The following is a 19,548-nucleotide window of genomic DNA, read 5'->3' on the forward strand; positions in this document are numbered from 1 at the left end:
TCACGTTGGTTCTAGGTTCGATCCTCGGCTTGGGAGAGGTGTTAGTCTAGCGGCACTGATGAGTTGTGAAACAACGAAACAGGTCTGTATGTCGATGACTAAAATATATTTTATAAAGCTCCCCTCTTTGGTAGAGCACTCTCGTAAATTATCTTACTCGCTACTTAATTTAGCTGAAATAATGCGAAGCTCACGATTTGTTTACAAACAAACGTTTGAGCCCTCTACGAGTAGCGGACGAATGTTTATTTAAATAATCGTTCGGACAGGTTAATTTCGGCCACCGATTCCGTAGTCAAGGGGTAGGACTGCCGACTGTCATCACGACGGTTCTAGGTTCGATCCTCGGCTTGGGAGAGGTGTTAGTCTAGCGGCACTGATGAGTTGTGAAACAACGAAACAGGTCTGTATGTCGATGACTAAAATATATTTTATAAAGCTCCCCTCTTTGGTAGAGCACTCTCGTAAATTATCTTACTCGCTACTTAATTTAGCTGAAATAATGCGAAGCTCACGATTTGTTTACAAACAAACGTTTGAGCCCTCTACGAGTAGCGGACGAATGTTTATTTAAATAATCGTTCGGACAGGTTAATTTCGGCCACCGATTCCGTAGTCAAGGGGTAGGACTGCCGACTGTCATCTTGACGGTTCTAGGTTCGATCCTCGGCTTGGGAGAGGTGTTAGTCTAGCGGCACTGATGAGTTGTGAAACAACGAAACAGGTCTGTATGTCGATGACTAAAATATATTTTATAAAGCTCCCCTCTTTGGTAGAGCACTCTCGTAAATTATCTTACTCGCTACTTAATTTAGCTGAAATAATGCGAAGCTCACGATTTGTTTACAAACAAACGTTTGAGCCCTCTACGAGTAGCGGACGAATGTTTATCTAAATAATCGTTCGGACAGGTTAATTTCGGCCACCGATTCCGTAGTCAAGGGGTAGGACTGCCGACTGTCATCACGACGGTTCTAGGTTCGATCCTCGGCTTGGGAGAGGTGTTAGTCTAGCGGCACTGATGAGTTGTGAAACAACGAAACAGGTCTGTATGTCGATGACTAAAATATATTTTATAAAGCTCCCCTCTTTGGTAGAGCACTCTCGTAAATTATCTTACTCGCTACTTAATTTTAGCTGAAATAATGCGAAGCTCACGATTTGTTTACAAACAAACGTTTGAGCCCTCTACGAGTAGCGGACGAATGTTTATTTAAATAATCGTTCGGACAGGTTAATTTCGGCCACCGATTCCGTAGTCAAGGGGTAGGACTGCCGACTGTCATCACGACGGTTCAAGGTTCGATCCTCGGCTTGGGAGAGGTGTTAGTCTAGCGGCACTGATGAGTTGTGAAACAACGAAACAGGTCTGTATGTCGATGACTAAAATATATTTTATAAAGCTCCCCTCTTTGGTAGAGCACTCTCGTAAATTATCTTACTCGCTACTTAATTTAGCTGAAATAATGCGAAGCTCACGATTTGTTTACAAACAAACGTTTGAGCCCTCTACGAGTAGCGGACGAATGTTTATTTAAATAATCGTTCGGACAGGTTAATTTCGGCCACCGATTCCGTAGTCAAGGGGTAGGACTGCCGACTGTCATCACGACGGTTCTAGGTTCGATCCTCGGCTTGGGAGAGGTGTTAGTCTAGCGGCACTGATGAGTTGTGAAACAACGAAACAGGTCTGTATGTCGATGACTAAAATATATTTTATAAAGCTCCCCTCTTTGGTAGAGCACTCTCGTAAATTATCTTACTCGCTACTTAATTTTAGCTGAAATAATGCGAAGCTCACGATTTGTTTACAAAAAAACGTTTGAGCCCTCTACAAGTAGCGGACGAATGTTTATTTAAATAATCGTTCGGACAGGTTAATTTCGGCCACCGATTCCGTAGTCAAGGGGTAGGACTGCCGACTGTCATCACGACGGTTCTAGGTTCGATCCTCGGCTTGGGAGAGGTGTTAGTCTAGCGGCACTGATGAGTTGTGAAACAACGAAACAGGTCTGTATGTCGATGACTAAAATATATTTTATAAAGCTCCCCTCTTTGGTAGAGCACTCTCGTAAATTATCTTACTCGCTACTTAATTTTAGCTGAAATAATGCGAAGCTCACGATTTGTTTACAAACAAACGTTTGAGCCCTCTACGAGTAGCGGACGAATGTTTATTTAAATAATCGTTCGGACAGGTTAATTTCGGCCACCGATTCCGTAGTCAAGGGGTAGGACTGCCGACTGTCATCACGACGGTTCTAGGTTCGATCCTCGGCTTGGGAGAGGTGTTAGTCTAGCGGCACTGATGAGTTGTGAAACAACGAAACAGGTCTGTATGTCGATGACTAAAATATATTTTATAAAGCTCCCCTCTTTGGTAGAGCACTCTCGTAAATTATCTTACTCGCTACTTAATTTAGCTGAAATAATGCGAAGCTCACGATTTGTTTACAAACAAATGTTTGAGCCCTCTACGAGTAGCGGACGAATGTTTATTTAAATAATCGTTCGGACAGGTTAATTTCGGCCACCGATTCCGTAGTCAAGGGGTAGGACTGCCGACTGTCATCACGACGGTTCTAGGTTCGATCCTCGGCTTGGGAGAGGTGTTAGTCTAGCGGCACTGATGAGTTGTGAAACAACGAAACAGGTCTGTATGTCGATGACTAAAATATATTTTATAAAGCTCCCCTCTTTGGTAGAGCACTCCTGTAAATTATCTTACTCGCTACTTAATTTAGCTGAAATAATGCGAAGCTCACGATTTGTTTACAAACAAACGTTTGAGCCCTCTACGAGTAGCGGACGAATGTTTATTTAAATAATCGTTCGGACAGGTTAATTTCGGCCACCGATTCCGTAGTCAAGGGGTAGGACTGCCGACTGTCATCACGACGGTTCTAGGTTCGATCCTCGGCTTGGGAGAGGTGTTAGTCTAGCGGCACTGATGAGTTGTGAAACAACGAAACAGGTCTGTATGTCGATGACTAAAATATATTTTATAAAGCTCCCCTCTTTGGTAGAGCACTCTCGTAAATTATCTTACTCGCTACTTAATTTTAGCTGAAATAATGCGAAGCTCACGATTTGTTTACAAACAAACGTTTGAGCCCTCTACGAGTAGCGGACGAATGTTTATTTAAATAATCGATCGGACAGGTTAATTTCGGCCACCGATTCCGTAGTCAAGGGGTAGGACTGCCGACTGTCATCACGACGGTTCTAGGTTCGATCCTCGGCTTGGGAGAGGTGTTAGTCTAGCGGCACTGATGAGTTGTGAAACAACGAAACAGGTCTGTATGTCGATGACTAAAATATATTTTATAAAGCTCCCCTCTTTGGTAGAGCACTCTCGTAAATTATCTTACTCGCTACTTAATTTAGCTGAAATAATGCGAAGCTCACGATTTGTTTACAAACAAACGTTTGAGCCCTCTACGAGTAGCGGACGAATGTTTATTTAAATAATCGTTCGGACAGGTTAATTTCGGCCACCGATTCCGTAGTCAAGGGGTAGGACTGCCGACTGTCATCACGACGGTTCTAGGTTCGATCCTCGGCTTGGGAGAGGTGTTAGTCTAGCGGCACTGATGAGTTGTGAAACAACGAAACAGGTCTGTATGTCGATGACTAAAATATATTTTATAAAGCTCCCCTCTTTGGTAGAGCACTCTCGTAAATTATCTTACTCGCTACTTAATTTTAGCTGAAATAATGCAAAGCTCACGATTTGTTTACAAAAAAACGTTTGAGCCCTCTACAAGTAGCGGACGAATGTTTATTTAAATAATCGTTCGGACAGGTTAATTTCGGCCATCGATTCCGTAGTCAAGGGGTAGGACTGCCGACTGTCATCACGACGGTTCTAGGTTCGATCCTCGGCTTGGGAGAGGTGTTAGTCTAGCGGCACTGATGAGTTGTGAAACAACGAAACAGGTCTGTATGTCGATGACTAAAATATATTTTATAAAGCTCCCCTCTTTGGTAGAGCACTCTCGTAAATTATCTTACTCGCTACTTAATTTAGCTGAAATAATGCGAAGCTCACGATTTGTTTACAAACAAACGTTTGAGCCCTCTACGAGTAGCGGACGAATGTTTATTTAAATAATCGTTCGGACAGGTTAATTTCGGCCACCGATTCCGTAGTCAAGGGGTAGGACTGCCGACTGTCATCACGACGGTTCTAGGTTCGATCCTCGGCTTGGGAGAGGTGTTAGTCTAGCGGCACTGATGAGTTGTGAAACAACGAAACAGGTCTGTATGTCGATGACTAAAATATATTTTATAAAGCTCCCCTCTTTGGTAGAGCACTCTCGTAAATTATCTTACTCGCTACTTAATTTAGCTGAAATAATGCGAAGCTCACGATTTGTTTACAAACAAATGTTTGAGCCCTCTACGAGTAGCGGACGAATGTTTATTTAAATAATCGTTCGGACAGGTTAATTTCGGCCACCGATTCCGTAGTCAAGGGGTAGGACTGCCGACTGTCATCACGACGGTTCTAGGTTCGATCCTCGGCTTGGGAGAGGTGTTAGTCTAGCGGCACTGATGAGTTGTGAAACAACGAAACAGGTCTGTATGTCGATGACTAAAATATATTTTATAAAGCTCCCCTCTTTGGTAGAGCACTCTCGTAAATTATCTTACTCGCTACTTAATTTAGCTGAAATAATGCGAAGCTCACGATTTGTTTACAAACAAACGTTTGAGCCCTCTACGAGTAGCGGACGAATGTTTATTTAAATAATCGTTCGGACAGGTTAATTTCGGCCACCGATTCCGTAGTCAAGGGGTAGGACTGCCGACTGTCATCACGACGGTTCTAGGTTCGATCCTCGGCTTGGGAGAGGTGTTAGTCTAGCGGCACTGATGAGTTGTGAAACAACGAAACAGGTCTGTATGTCGATGACTAAAATATATTTTATAAAGCTCCCCTCTTTGGTAGAGCACTCTCGTAAATTATCTTACTCGCTACTTAATTTTAGCTGAAATAATGCGAAGCTCACGATTTGTTTACAAACAAACGTTTGAGCCCTCTACGAGTAGCGGACGAATGTTTATTTAAATAATCGATCGGACAGGTTAATTTCGGCCACCGATTCCGTAGTCAAGGGGTAGGACTGCCGACTGTCATCACGACGGTTCTAGGTTCGATCCTCGGCTTGGGAGAGGTGTTAGTCTAGCGGCACTGATGAGTTGTGAAACAACGAAACAGGTCTGTATGTCGATGACTAAAATATATTTTATAAAGCTCCCCTCTTTGGTAGAGCACTCTCGTAAATTATCTTACTCGCTACTTAATTTAGCTGAAATAATGCGAAGCTCACGATTTGTTTACAAACAAACGTTTGAGCCCTCTACGAGTAGCGGACGAATGTTTATTTAAATAATCGTTCGGACAGGTTAATTTCGGCCACCGATTCCGTAGTCAAGGGGTAGGACTGCCGACTGTCATCACGACGGTTCTAGGTTCGATCCTCGGCTTGGGAGAGGTGTTAGTCTAGCGGCACTGATGAGTTGTGAAACAACGAAACAGGTCTGTATGTCGATGACTAAAATATATTTTATAAAGCTCCCCTCTTTGGTAGAGCACTCTCGTAAATTATCTTACTCGCTACTTAATTTTAGCTGAAATAATGCAAAGCTCACGATTTGTTTACAAACAAACGTTTGAGCCCTCTACGAGTAGCGGACGAATGTTTATTTAAATAATCGTTCGGACAGGTTAATTTCGGCCACCGATTCCGTAGTCAAGGGGTAGGACTGCCGACTGTCATCACGACGGTTCTAGGTTCGATCCTCGGCTTGGGAGAGGTGTTAGTCTAGCGGCACTGATGAGTTGTGAAACAACGAAACAGGTCTGTATGTCGATGACTAAAATATATTTTATAAAGCTCCCCTCTTTGGTAGAGCACTCTCGTAAATTATCTTACTCGCTACTTAATTTAGCTGAAATAATGCGAAGCTCACGATTTGTTTACAAACAAACGTTTGAGCCCTCTACGAGTAGCGGACGAATGTTTATTTAAATAATCGTTCGGACAGGTTAATTTCGGCCACCGATTCCGTAGTCAAGGGGTAGAACTGCCGACTGTCATCATGACGGTTCTAGGTTCGATCCTCGGCTTGGGAGAGGTGTTAGTCTAGCGGCACTGATGAGTTGTGAAACAACGAAACAGGTCTGTATGTCGATGACTAAAATATATTTTATAAAGCTCCCCTCTTTGGTAGAGCACTCTCGTAAATTATCTTACTCGCTACTTAATTTAGCTGAAATAATGCGAAGCTCACGATTTGTTTACAAACAAACGTTTGAGCCCTCTACAAGTAGCGGACGAATGTTTATTTAAATAATCGTTCGGACAGGTTAATTTCGGCCACCGATTCCGTAGTCAAGTGGTAGGACTGCCGACTGTCATCACGACGGTTCTAGGTTCGATCCTCGGCTTGGGAGAGGTGTTAGTCTAGCGGCACTGATGAGTTGTGAAACAACGAAACAGGTCTGTATGTCGATGACTAAAATATGTTTTATAAAGCTCTCCTCTTTGGTAGAGCACTCTCGTAAATTATCTTACTCGCTACTTAATTTAGCTGAAATAATGCGAAGCTCACGATTTGTTTACAAACAAACGTTTGAGCCCTCTACGAGTAGCGGACGAATGTTTATTTAAATAATCGTTCGGACAGGTTAATTTCGGCCACCGATTCCGTAGTCAAGGGGTAGGACTGCCGACTGTCATCACGACGGTTCTAGGTTCGATCCTCGGCTTGGGAGAGGTGTTAGTCTAGCGGCACTGATGAGTTGTGAAACAACGAAACAGGTCTGTATGTCGATGACTAAAATATATTTTATAAAGCTCCCCTCTTTGGTAGAGCACTCTCGTAAATTATCTTACTCGCTACTTAATTTAGCTGAAATAATGCGAAGCTCACGATTTGTTTACAAACAAACGTTTGAGCCCTCTACAAGTAGCGGACGAATGTTTATTTAAATAATCGTTCGGACAGGTTAATTTCGGCCACCGATTCCGTAGTTAAGGGGTAGGACTGCCGACTGTCATCACGACGGTTCTAGGTTCGATCCTCGGCTTGGGAGAGGTGTTAGTCTAGCGGCACTGATGAGTTGTGAAACAACGAAACAGGTCTGTATGTCGATGACTAAAATATATTTTATAAAGCTCCCCTCTTTGGTAGAGCACTCTCGTAAATTATCTTACTCGCTACTTAATTTAGCTGAAATAATGCGAAGCTCACGATTTGTTTACAAACAAACGTTTGAGCCCTCTACGAGTAGCGGACGAATGTTTATTTAAATAATCGTTCGGACAGGTTAATTTCGGCCACCGATTCCGTAGTCAAGGGGTAGGACTGCCGACTGTCATCACGACGGTTCTAGGTTCGATCCTCGGCTTGGGAGAGGTGTTAGTCTAGCGGCACTGATGAGTTGTGAAACAACGAAACAGGTCTGTATGTCGATGACTAAAATATATTTTATAAAGCTCCCCTCTTTGGTAGAGCACTCTCGTAAATTATCTTACTCGCTACTTAATTTAGCTGAAATAATGCGAAGCTCACGATTTGTTTACAAACAAACGTTTGAGCCCTCTACGAGTAGCGGACGAATGTTTATTTAAATAATCGTTCGGACAGGTTAATTTCGGCCACCGATTCCGTAGTCAAGGGGTAGGACTGCCGACTGTCATCACGACGGTTCTAGGTTCGATCCTCGGCTTGGGAGAGGTGTTAGTCTAGCGGCACTGATGAGTTGTGAAACAACGAAACAGGTCTGTATGTCGATGACTAAAATATATTTTATAAAGCTCCCCTCTTTGGTAGAGCACTCTCGTAAATTATCTTACTCGCTACTTAATTTAGCTGAAATAATGCGAAGCTCACGATTTGTTTACAAACAAACGTTTGAGCCCTCTACGAGTAGCGGACGAATGTTTATTTAAATAATCGTTCGGACAGGTTAATTTCGGCCACCGATTCCGTAGTCAAGGGGTAGGACTGCCGACTGTCATCACGACGGTTCTAGGTTCGATCCTCGGCTTGGGAGAGGTGTTAGTCTAGCGGCACTGATGAGTTGTGAAACAACGAAACAGGTCTGTATGTCGATGACTAAAATATATTTTATAAAGCTCCCCTCTTTGGTAGAGCACTCTCGTAAATTATCTTACTCGCTACTTAATTTAGCTGAAATAATGCGAAGCTCACGATTTGTTTACAAACAAACGTTTGAGCCCTCTACGAGTAGCGGACGAATATTTATTTAAATAATCGTTCGGACAGGTTAATTTCGGCCACCGATTCCGTAGTCAAGGGGTAGGACTGCCGACTATCATCACGACGGTTCTAGGTTCGATCCTCGGCTTGGGAGAGGTGTTAGTCTAGCGGCACTGATGAGTTGTGAAACAACGAAACAGGTCTGTATGTCGATGACTAAAATATATTTTATAAAGCTCCCCTCTTTGGTAGAGCACTCTCGTAAATTATCTTACTCGCTACTTAATTTAGCTGAAATAATGCGAAGCTCACGATTTGTTTACAAACAAACGTTTGAGCCCTCTACGAGTAGCGGACGAATGTTTATTTAAATAATCGTTCGGACAGGTTAATTTCGGCCACCGATTCCGTAGTCAAGGGGTAGGACTGCCGACTGTCATCACGACGGTTCTAGGTTCGATCCTCGGCTTGGGAGAGGTGTTAGTCTAGCGGCACTGATGAGTTGTGAAACAACGAAACAGGTCTGTATGTCGATGACTAAAATATATTTTATAAAGCTCCCCTCTTTGGTAGAGCACTCTCGTAAATTATCTTACTCGCTACTTAATTTAGCTGAAATAATGCGAAGCTCACGATTTGTTTACAAACAAACGTTTGAGCCCTCTACGAGTAGCGGACGAATGTTTATTTAAATAATCGTTCGGACAGGTTAATTTCGGCCACCGATTCCGTAGTCAAGGGGTAGGACTGCCGACTGTCATCACGACGGTTCTAGGTTCGATCCTCGGCTTGGGAGAGGTGTTAGTCTAGCGGCACTGATGAGTTGTGAAACAACGAAACAGGTCTGTATGTCGATGACTAAAATATATTTTATATATATATATATATATAGTCATCCACATGTAGTACTGTTTCGTTGTATCACAACTCATCAGGGCAGCTAGATAGCACCTTTATATATATATAATGTTATTAATAAATGTTTCAACTTCATTTTTCCATATTTATACAATAAATCAAAGTATACAAATCAAATCAAAATATACAAATGCATAATTTTATTTTCAAATATTCAAAATTTATTTGATATCCCATCGGCTTCAATAATCTATTGCAAATGCTTAGGATGAGGCCTACAAGGGTCATAAATTTTGTCTTGGGGGATTATGTGTAATGATTCATCAATTTTGTCTTCACAGCATCTAAATTTGGGTGACGGGAAGCTGAAACCTTGCTCTCCAGGATGGACCAAATACTGAAATCCAGAGGATTAAAGTCTGGAGATGATGGAGGCCATGAATTCTAAAACATTCTTGGATCTTTTTTGCTGACTCTGCATCCTACCTCCAATTAATAACTTGCAACTCAACATCATCTGTACGAGACCAAATCCCATTATTTTCAATGTTAACATGCTGCTTGACGTGAAATTTATTTCCATAATTGAAAAGCAAGTTAAGCAGCATGCCATCTGTAACATACGATAGGAGAAGTTTAACATTTTGCTTCTGTTTCATCGACAGAACTTACAAATAGCAATTGTGTTTTTTGATGTTTGCAAGGAAATGTTTCGAGATCAGTGCAGAGAATGTTGAATATGGTTCCAATGGTATTTTGCCCGTTTTATTAGATTTCTGAGAGGCATCCTTGGGTATCTCCTTAGACTCTTCTCAGTGGATTTGATCACTTTTGAAGTGATCAAATCGGTACGAAGGCGATCTTGCCCTGGTTTATTAGTAAACTGTCTTTTGTCTGCCTTAATGCCAATTTAAAAAAATACTCGATTATAAAAAGGTTTTAATGGAATTCTTTCATAGCTTGTTGTACCTGTTTCTAATCTGATTTAATTGTGATACATTAACTGTCATAAGTTTTCTGCCATTTCCCTGCTGCTCCATATTATCACGCACTTCTGTCAATATCTGAAGTGTTTGTTTCAACAGACAATTAATTTATGCTAATATTAATTAATTTATGATAATATTAATTAATTTATGATAATATTAATTAATTTATGCTAATATTAATTAATTTATGATAATATTAATTAATTTATGCTAATATTAATTAATTTATGATAATATTAATTATTATACTAATATTAATTAATTTATGCTAATATTAATTAATTTATGATAATATTAATTAATTTATGCTAATATTGATTAATTTATGCTAATATTAATTAATTTATGCTAATATTGATTAATTTATGCTAATATTAATTAATTTATGATAATATTGATTAATTTATGCTAATATTAATTAATTTATGCTAATATTAATTCATTTATGCTAATATTAATTAATTTATGATAATATTAATTAATTTATGATAATATTGATTAATGTATGCTTATATTGATCAATTTATGCTAATGTTAATTAATTTATGCTTATATTAATTAATTTATGCTTATATTAATTAATTTATGCTAATATTAATTAATTTATGCTAATATTAATTAATTTATGCTAATATTTATGCTAATATTAATTAATTTATTCTAATATTAATTTATTTATGATAATATTAATTAATTTATGATAATATTAATTTATGCTAATATTAATTAATTTATGATAATATTAATTAATTTATGATAATATTAATTAATTTATGATAATATTAATTAATTTATGATAATATTTATTAATTTATTATAATATTAATTAATTTATGCTAATATTAATTTATGCTAATAGTAATTAATTTATGCTAATATTAATTAATTTATGATAATATTAATTAATTTATGCTAATATTAATTTATGATAATATTAATTAATTTATGATAATATTAATTAATTTATGATAATATAAATTAATTTATGCTAATATTAATTAATTTATGCTAATATTAATTAATTTATGCTAATATTAATTTATGATAATATTAATTAATTTATGATAATATTAATTAATTTATGATAATATTTATTAATTTATGATAATATTAATTTATGATAATATTAATTAATTTATGATAATATTAATTAATTTATGCTAATATTAATTTATGATAATATTAATTAATTTATGATAATATAAATTTATGCTAATATTAATTAATTTATGCTAATATTAATTAATTTATGATAATATTAATTAATTTATGCTAATATTAATTTATGATAATATTAATTTATGATAATATAAATTAATTTATGCTAATATTAATTTATGCTAATATTAATTAATTTATGCTAATATTAATTAATTTATGATAATATTAATTAATTTATGCTAATATTAATTAATTTATGATAATATTAATTTATGCTAATATTAATTAATCTATGCTAATATTAATTAATTTATGATAATATTAATTAATTTATGATAATATTAATTAATTTATGGTAATATTAATTAATTTATGCTAATATGGCTGATAAAGTAAGGATGGGCCTAAGTTTTTATCTGTATAAAGTATTACAAAAGTTATGCCATGAAAATATTTAAAACTAAAAACTTATTTATCTGATGAAGCTGAAATTTTGTTATGAAAGCCCATTAGATCTATACATCAATTTAAAAAAAAAATCATAAGTTCAAATTCTGTCCAAATTTTATTCTTCACTGAAATTCGCAACATTAAAATCATGTGGTACTTCATTCATACAGACCAAGTAGTGAATGTATAATGAACAGAATTGAAGTTATCTCTGCAAATGTGACTTTTATTTTTTTTGTGACCTTGACCTAGATATCCACAAACTAAATCATTTCTAAGACCATAACTGATATTCTTACGGAATTTAGTGACGATTAGTCAAGTGATGTGGATGTTAGGCTCTACACAAACATAGTGACAAACGAACTATACCAAAAACATAACTACATTGGTGGAGGTAGAAATGTGTCGAGTCTGTTTTAAAGGCTTAAAACAATTGCATAAATTGAATAAAACAAAAAAATACTGAAAAACTCATATCTGGGGAAGATCATAATTCAATCAAGAAAACAGTGAAAGCGTATATGATATATAAATTTTTTACATAGGCATCACCACTTATCAAGGCCTAGGGGCCATTCGAGGATAAGGGTTAAAGAGTGTACAGTAGTCAATTGGACAATATAGTAATTGTCAGTAATGGAAATTCAGTAAATTTGTTAACTTAAAGGGAACGGCTCATCAAGAACTTGTTTACATTGGATTTGAAAACAACCATATTGTAGTCAGCTGGGGAGGCAGGAAAACGGAAGACAGTTCCACAGGCGTGCAGTTCTAAGAAAGAAGCTTTGTTCATGGAATCTATGTTTAGGTTTAGGCACAGGTAAAGAGTGGGGGGAATTATTGATAGTGTTTTCAGCTAGACGAGTGTTTCTTGTGAAAGTTTGGCAAGAGGGGACCGTATATTTAAGCTCAGTCAAGCACTTGCCATGAAAATAACTGATATACTTATCCGGTGTTGCCCAGGAGTTTTTTTTTTACTTTCATTTTTCTTTTTAAAGCACATAAATATGAGAGAGATTACTTGACGGATGCAGGGAAGGTGAAACTGTCCACATATTTATTGTCTAGTCTGTAAGAAAATGAATTTCTCTTTTTCTCTTGCTTTCGCTTTATTATAACCTTGCCTCATTTCTTTGTTAATTTTTTAAAAATAATATTTCGAAAAGTTTTTGTACTTTACACCATTGCAATGCATAAACTATGAATAGTAAATAAAATAATAATGTGTCAGTCACGTAGTAACGAGAACACACACATGAAAAGTGGTTATACAATTTTTAATATAAAACATGTACATGAAAAATCAAATTACGAAAAGGAAAATCTAATACTGAAAAAAAAAATGTGTGTAAAATAAAGAAAAAGACAAAAATATCTCATCTCATCATAAGATTATTAAATGAAATGGATGAAAGTATATTAGCAAGATTTTTGTCCAATAATTGGTGATTTGAATTCTCATGAATTCTCATTTTTTTAAGTACACTATAAAACAGAATAAATTGTGTCTTATATTTTGAAAATGTTATTCATTATTGTGAAAAAGGAGATTAAAAGTTAAAAACAAACTTTCAAGAAATTACCTTTTCATAAAGTTAAAGTATTTTTCTATACATGAAAGATATACATTATGAAACAATTTTTAATCAATCTAATTCAATACTAATGTCTATTGAAGATTTGAAAAACTATTATATTTGTTTCATTAGAATATTAACTTATTTACTTGTTAAAATTACTTGTGCAGCATAATAGTAGGTAAAATAATTTCCTTCAAACAACTTGTTGCTTCCTAATTATGTACAATGGATTTTTAAGGGAAATTATCTTCCATTAAAACAATCTGAAAGGATATCGAGCTCTTTGTCTGTGGATTAGATCAGTAATGTTAAAATAAGTTCTTTTTATTGTTTATTAGCTATATTTACATGATGCATCCTGAATTAAAAGGTGGGAACAGAGAAAAATAATTCAAATAGAGTTTTTAATTGTTTTGTAACTTTTTTTTTTTTATTCCAATAGGGATTAATGATACTTTAATATTATATAAATAAAAAAATAAGGAACATAAAAAAATGCACAAATTTATTTAAAAAAGCTTTTATATTTGTTTTGACACATCTCTCCTTCTGACATATGTCCATGATCAGAGTTGCTTTGTTAACAATAGAGAGATGAAACTTTCAAGTCATGGATGCATAAGTCTAGTCATCATAACAATGCAATTTGCAATCCCCTCTGATCTATTAGGGCGGAATAAAAATAGGAGGCATTACTTTTGGAATGTCCTTCGAGTGTGTTTATATATATATATATATATATATATATATATATATATATATATATATAAAGCGAAAGTGTGTGTGTGTGTGTGTGTTTGTAAGTGTGCTTTTTCTGTATGTCTGGCAAAGGCTTTTTTCGGGGGGGGGGGTCGCTGGGAGGGTCACTAATTCTTAGAACTTTTTATATACTCCCTAGATTATAATATCTTAAATTTACGAAAGGAGGTTGTGTCTGTCTTTTATTTAAGCGACTTTTACATGCAATTTTCGCACTATTTCCTGGTCTTTGTGTGTTTGTTTGGCTTTTTTGTATAAAAGTGAAACTGATTCGAACAAAAAATTTATTCGCTGGCCTTCGTGGAAAGCAGGTGTTGAAGGCAATCAGGTTTGATCACTGTATGGAATACCCCTTCATATCAGACAATTGTTATTCATTAAGACACTGCCAGACTCTTGGGAGAGCTGATTTCCCCCACCACAGCAGAAAGAACTTCCCGACAAACTTAAGTGCATGATTTCATTTCTTCTCCTGCAATAACTCATTCAATTTCACTTTCTGCATGTCAACTTTTTAATTGTTAAATTAGAATGACTTTCAGTTCTTGTCCCGTCGTGGCCGAGCGGTAAGATGTCTGGTGGTTTTTCACTTTCTTTTCCACCTTCACGTCAAGGCTTTGAGTTCGAGCCTACCTGCCTACTACAACTTTTTTTTCCTTAACACACACCTACAAATACCCGGACAACACCGGGTACTCATGCGAAAATGTGTGTATGTATGTATGTATGTTCGCTTTTTGTGTATGTCCAAGAAAGGCTTCTTTCCAAGGAGCGATTGGTCAACTCACTTCTTCTTAAAACTTTTTATATCATGTCTAAATGATAATATCTACGAGTTAACAACGAGGGTCGCCTGTCTATTTAATTTGCTCGACTTTGAAAAGATAAATATTCAACATTTTTCGCTCGACGCATGTGTATTAGGCTTTTTCGTATAATAAAAGTAAAACTAATTCTGGCGGTATTTTTCCGGTCACGATCGCCGGAAATATCCGAAAGCAATCAGCTTTGATCAATGTGGAGTTTTTCGTTATATCAGACAATTGCTATTCAATTTGGACACTCCCCTTTTTATGGGGAGCTGCTTTCCCCCCAACATCTTGGGGAAACAAAAAAAAATAAAAAACCCTTCCCACAGTAAATAAAATACTGCCCCGCAGTCAAAGTTGATCTCATTAAGTAATTCTAAATACTTAAATAAATTCAAACATGTTTCCATTAGTATTTCGTGGTGGCTCAGCGGTTAACATTGCACTTTTTTTTCACACTTTAATTTCCAACTTCGACTCAAGGGTTCGGGTTCGATCCTCCATACTTACCTACTAAAACATTGTTTTTTAATTTACTCCCCCCCACCGACACAAACACCCGGATGTTTTGATTTACCCAAAATCACACATACCTCCAAACACCCGGGCAACGCCGGGTAACCCCGCTAGTCTATAAATATAAAAGCAAAAATGTTTGTGTGTGTGCATTTTCGTGTATGTCTAAGAAAGGCTTTTTTCCGAGAACCGATCGGTCGCCTCACAACTTCTTAAAGCTTTTTATATCGCGCCTAAATGATAATATCTACAAGTTAACAACCGGGGTCGCCTGTCTATTTAATTTGGCCGACTTTCAAAAGATAAATATTCAACAATTTTCGATCGCCACATGTGCATTAAGCTTTTTCATATAAAAAAAAGAAGCAAACAGAGCCGCGGTAAATAAAACACTGTCCCGCACTAAACGGGCACCTGCCAAGTCGCACGTTTTTTTCACACTTCATTATTTTCCAACTGTGCATCAAGGCTTCGTTTTTTTTTAAAACAAACACCCGGCCAACGATTTACCCCAAAATACACACACCTACAAACACCCGGGCAACGTCGGGTACTCCCCACTAGTCTATATATATAAAAGGCAAAATGTATGTCTTCAAAAGGCTTCTTTCGCACACGGTTCCGATGTCGTTATGATCGCTTACAACTGTTTATATGGGTCCTAAATAATAATATGTACCATTTGGGAAAGTGCGTCGCATCTAGATTTATTTACGTCGACTTTTACAAAATTATTGCTATTTTGGCTTCTTGCATGTTGATGAGGCTTTTTCGTATAAAAAGCGAAACTAATTCAAAGTGAACAACGAACAACGTTCTCGGCATTGCTCCGGGAAAATCAGCTTTGATCAATGTTGTACATCAGACAATTGTTATTCAATCTGGACAATTGGGAGCTGGTTCCCCTCCCCCCAACATCTGTTGGGGGAAAAAAACAAAAACAGTGACTTCTATTTGACCTTCTTAATTAGTTCAAATGGAAGCAGCAGAGTTAACTTTTATTGCGCACGCCTGTTTTTATTGTTCAGTAAATCAATTCATGGGTATGTTGTATGTATGTCTTTTTTTCACACATTAATTTCCAACTCAAGGGTACGGGTTCGATTCTCATACTTACCTACCAAAACATTTTTTTATTTACCCCCCCCCCCCGGAGTTTTGATTTACCTCAAGACACCCCCGCTAGTATATATATAAAAGGCAAAATGGGCGCAAGCGTTTGTGTATGTCCATGAAAGGCTTTTTGCATCGGGCTTCTAGTGTCGATTAGATTCAGAGAAAAGTTTTCGCATACTTCCCAGATCGTAATATCTCGCATTCACAAACGGACATCGTCTCTATCATTTTTTTGATCGAGTTAAACAAAATTCCTGTCGTCTCGCTGCTTGTTTATCTTTTTCATATAAATGCAAAACTATTGGAACACAACCGCCTGGCCTGCGGGCCAGGTAATATCTATTCTGTAATTGGTCCTTGGTCAATGTATTTGGATACTGCCAGAGTGCCCCCCCTTTTTGGGAAGCTGCTTTTCCACCCACATTAAAACGAACTTGTGCCTAATTTGCTTCCGTGTGAGGTTTAAAAGCAATGCCATTTCTTCTTTTGATTTGAACGCTTTAGACTTCTCGTCGCGTCATGGAGTAGCGATAAGACGTCAGATTTTCTTTCACTTTCTTGTCCACCTTTGCATCATGGGTTCGAGCCTGCCTGCTACCACTTTCTTTTTTTTGCTCGACACACATCTCCAAACACCCGGGCAACGCCGGGCACTCATGCTAGTATATATATAAAGAATAATAATTAATTATAATTATCAAGCTTTTTTAAGAATATTTAAAGATGGGCACTGTTTGGAAATAAAAACAAAAAGGTAGTCAACTAACTTTAATGCAATGTTCACAACTTTGATTCGTTTGAATACTCTAGACTGCCTACTGTCTATGCCCGAATTTGGCGCTTATAAGTTGTTAATTCCCTTCATTCGCATGGCAATTGTTTAGTAACTCAGAGCAAATGGAGTGAAAGTTGACTTTGTGACTGCGTTTGAATTTCCCGATTGGTAGGAATTGTCACCTTCTACACTGATGATTGCAAAAGTATGAAAGACTAGTACCTGTAGGTATAAAGAATAATTATATATATATGTGTGTGTGTGTGTGTTAAAGTTCGCCTGAAGCAGTGTGTATATTATTGAAAACCTTGACAATGCAAAAAAGTAAACTAAAATACCTTTTACAAAGTGAATCTTCTCGAAATATTAATAACCATTTATACATGTGATTTATTTTATTTTTCAGTTTGCATTGTCAAAACTTTCAATAACATTATGTCAATGCTATGCACAATGCTTCAAGCAAACATTAACACTTTCTCAAATATATGGCTACACAAGCCATGTTTGAAGTTTAAAGAATTGGTATAAAACTCAGATAAATAAATTAAAAATTCAACTGTCTTCATTGGCTAATTAAGATTAGATTAGACTGAAACTGCAACAGATGTTGAAAAAAAAAAGGGTCGCAATAGCAATTCTTAATTTTTATTTGACAAGATCTTATTCGAAATATTGGAAAAAGTATTAATAACCATTAACATCTGAGTTACTTTATTTTTAAAATTTGCATTGTTATAGCTTTCAATATCTATAAGAAAAACATTGAAACAAGATTTAACATCTACAATATGTATAAAACGTATAATAGATTGAAATGTTCCAAACCGTTTACAACTTGAATCGTTTTCTTTTGTATTTTCTTTTGTATTTCATTAAATTTTTATTTCGTATTTCATTAAATTTTTCTTTTGTATTTAATTAAATTTTATTTTGTATTTAATTAAATTTTATTTTGTATTTAATTAAATTTTTATTTTGTATTTAATTAAATTTTATTTTGTATTTAATTAAATTTTTCTTTTGTATTCATTAAATTTTATTTTGTATTTAATTAAATTTTTCTTTTGTATTCATTAAATTTTTCTTTTGTATTTCATTAAATTTTTCTTTTGTATTCATTAAATTTTTCTTTTGTATTTGATTAAATTTTTCTTTTGTGTTCATTAAATTTTTCTTTTGTATTCATTAAATTTTTCTTTTGTATTTAATTAAATTTTTCTTTTGTATTCATTAAATTTTTCTTTTGTATTTCATTAAATTTTTCTTTTGTATTCATTAAATTTTTCTTTTGTATTCATTAAATTTTTCTTTTGTGTTCATTAAATTTTTCTTTTGTATTTATAATTTTTGTTTTTATTCATTAATTTTTTCTTTTGTATTTCATTTAATTTTTCTTTTGTATTTCATTTAATTTTTATTTTGTATTTGATTAAATTTTTCTTTTGTATTTGATTAAATTTTTATTTTGTATTGATTAAATTTTTATTTTAGTATTGATTAAATTTTTATTTTGTATTTCATTAAATTTTTCTTTTGCATTTCATTTAATTTTTCTTTTGTATTTCATTTAATTTTTCTTTTGTATTTAATTAAATTTTTCTTTTTTTTTCATTACATTTTTCTTTCGTATTCATTAAATTTTTCTTTTTTATTTCATTAAATTTTTATTTTGCATTCATTAAATTTTTGTATTCTATTAAATTTTTATTTTGTATTTCATTAAAAAAATTTCTGTATTCATTATATTTTTTGTATTCTATTCAATTATAATTTTGTATTTCATTAAATTTTTATTTTGTATTCTATTAAATTTTTCTTTTGTATTTTTTTAAATTTTTATTTTTATTTAATTTAATTTTTATTTTGTATTTCATTAAAAAATTTTTTGTATTCATTAAATTTTTATTTTGTATTTCATTAAAAAAATTTCTGTATTCATTATATTTTTTGTATTCTATTCAATTATAATTTTGTATTTCATTAAATTTTTATTTTGTATTCTATTAAATTTTTCTTTTGTATTTTTTTAAATTTTTATTTTTATTTAATTTAATTTTTATTTTGTATTTCATTAAAAAAATTTTTGTATTCATTAAATTTTTATTTTGTATTCATTAAAAGTACCAGCCATTTTGAATGCTGCCGTGCCACAGACTTCACAGAACATAAACGAGAGCATCAAAGCAACTCTTGTACTTATTGACAAATATACAGGTAAGACCACGTATCGATATTTGTTTTCTTTCTCTCACCCTCTCACTCTCTCTAATTCTGCTAATTTTTCTTTTTTCTGT

At 34.9% G+C, this 19,548-nt stretch overlaps 1 protein-coding gene across 3 annotated transcripts in view; it reads left to right on the forward strand.

Annotated features, from left to right (window-relative positions):
- LOC145283811 (cilia- and flagella-associated protein 206-like) overlaps positions 1 to 19,548 on the forward strand; it is a 340,960-nt gene that overhangs the window by 144,606 nt on the left and 176,806 nt on the right. For all 3 annotated transcript variants that reach the window (XM_080132896.1, XM_080132898.1, XM_080132897.1), the window contains one exon: positions 19,376 to 19,468. In XM_080132896.1, the coding sequence (XP_079989022.1) occupies positions 19,376 to 19,468 (93 nt within the window). The remainder of the gene's footprint in view (positions 1 to 19,375; positions 19,469 to 19,548) is intronic.

Source organism: Euprymna scolopes, chromosome 8, assembly GCF_053919585.1.
Source record: "Euprymna scolopes isolate OS-2025 chromosome 8, ASM5391958v1, whole genome shotgun sequence".
Taxonomy (NCBI): Eukaryota; Metazoa; Mollusca; class Cephalopoda; order Sepiida; family Sepiolidae; genus Euprymna; species Euprymna scolopes.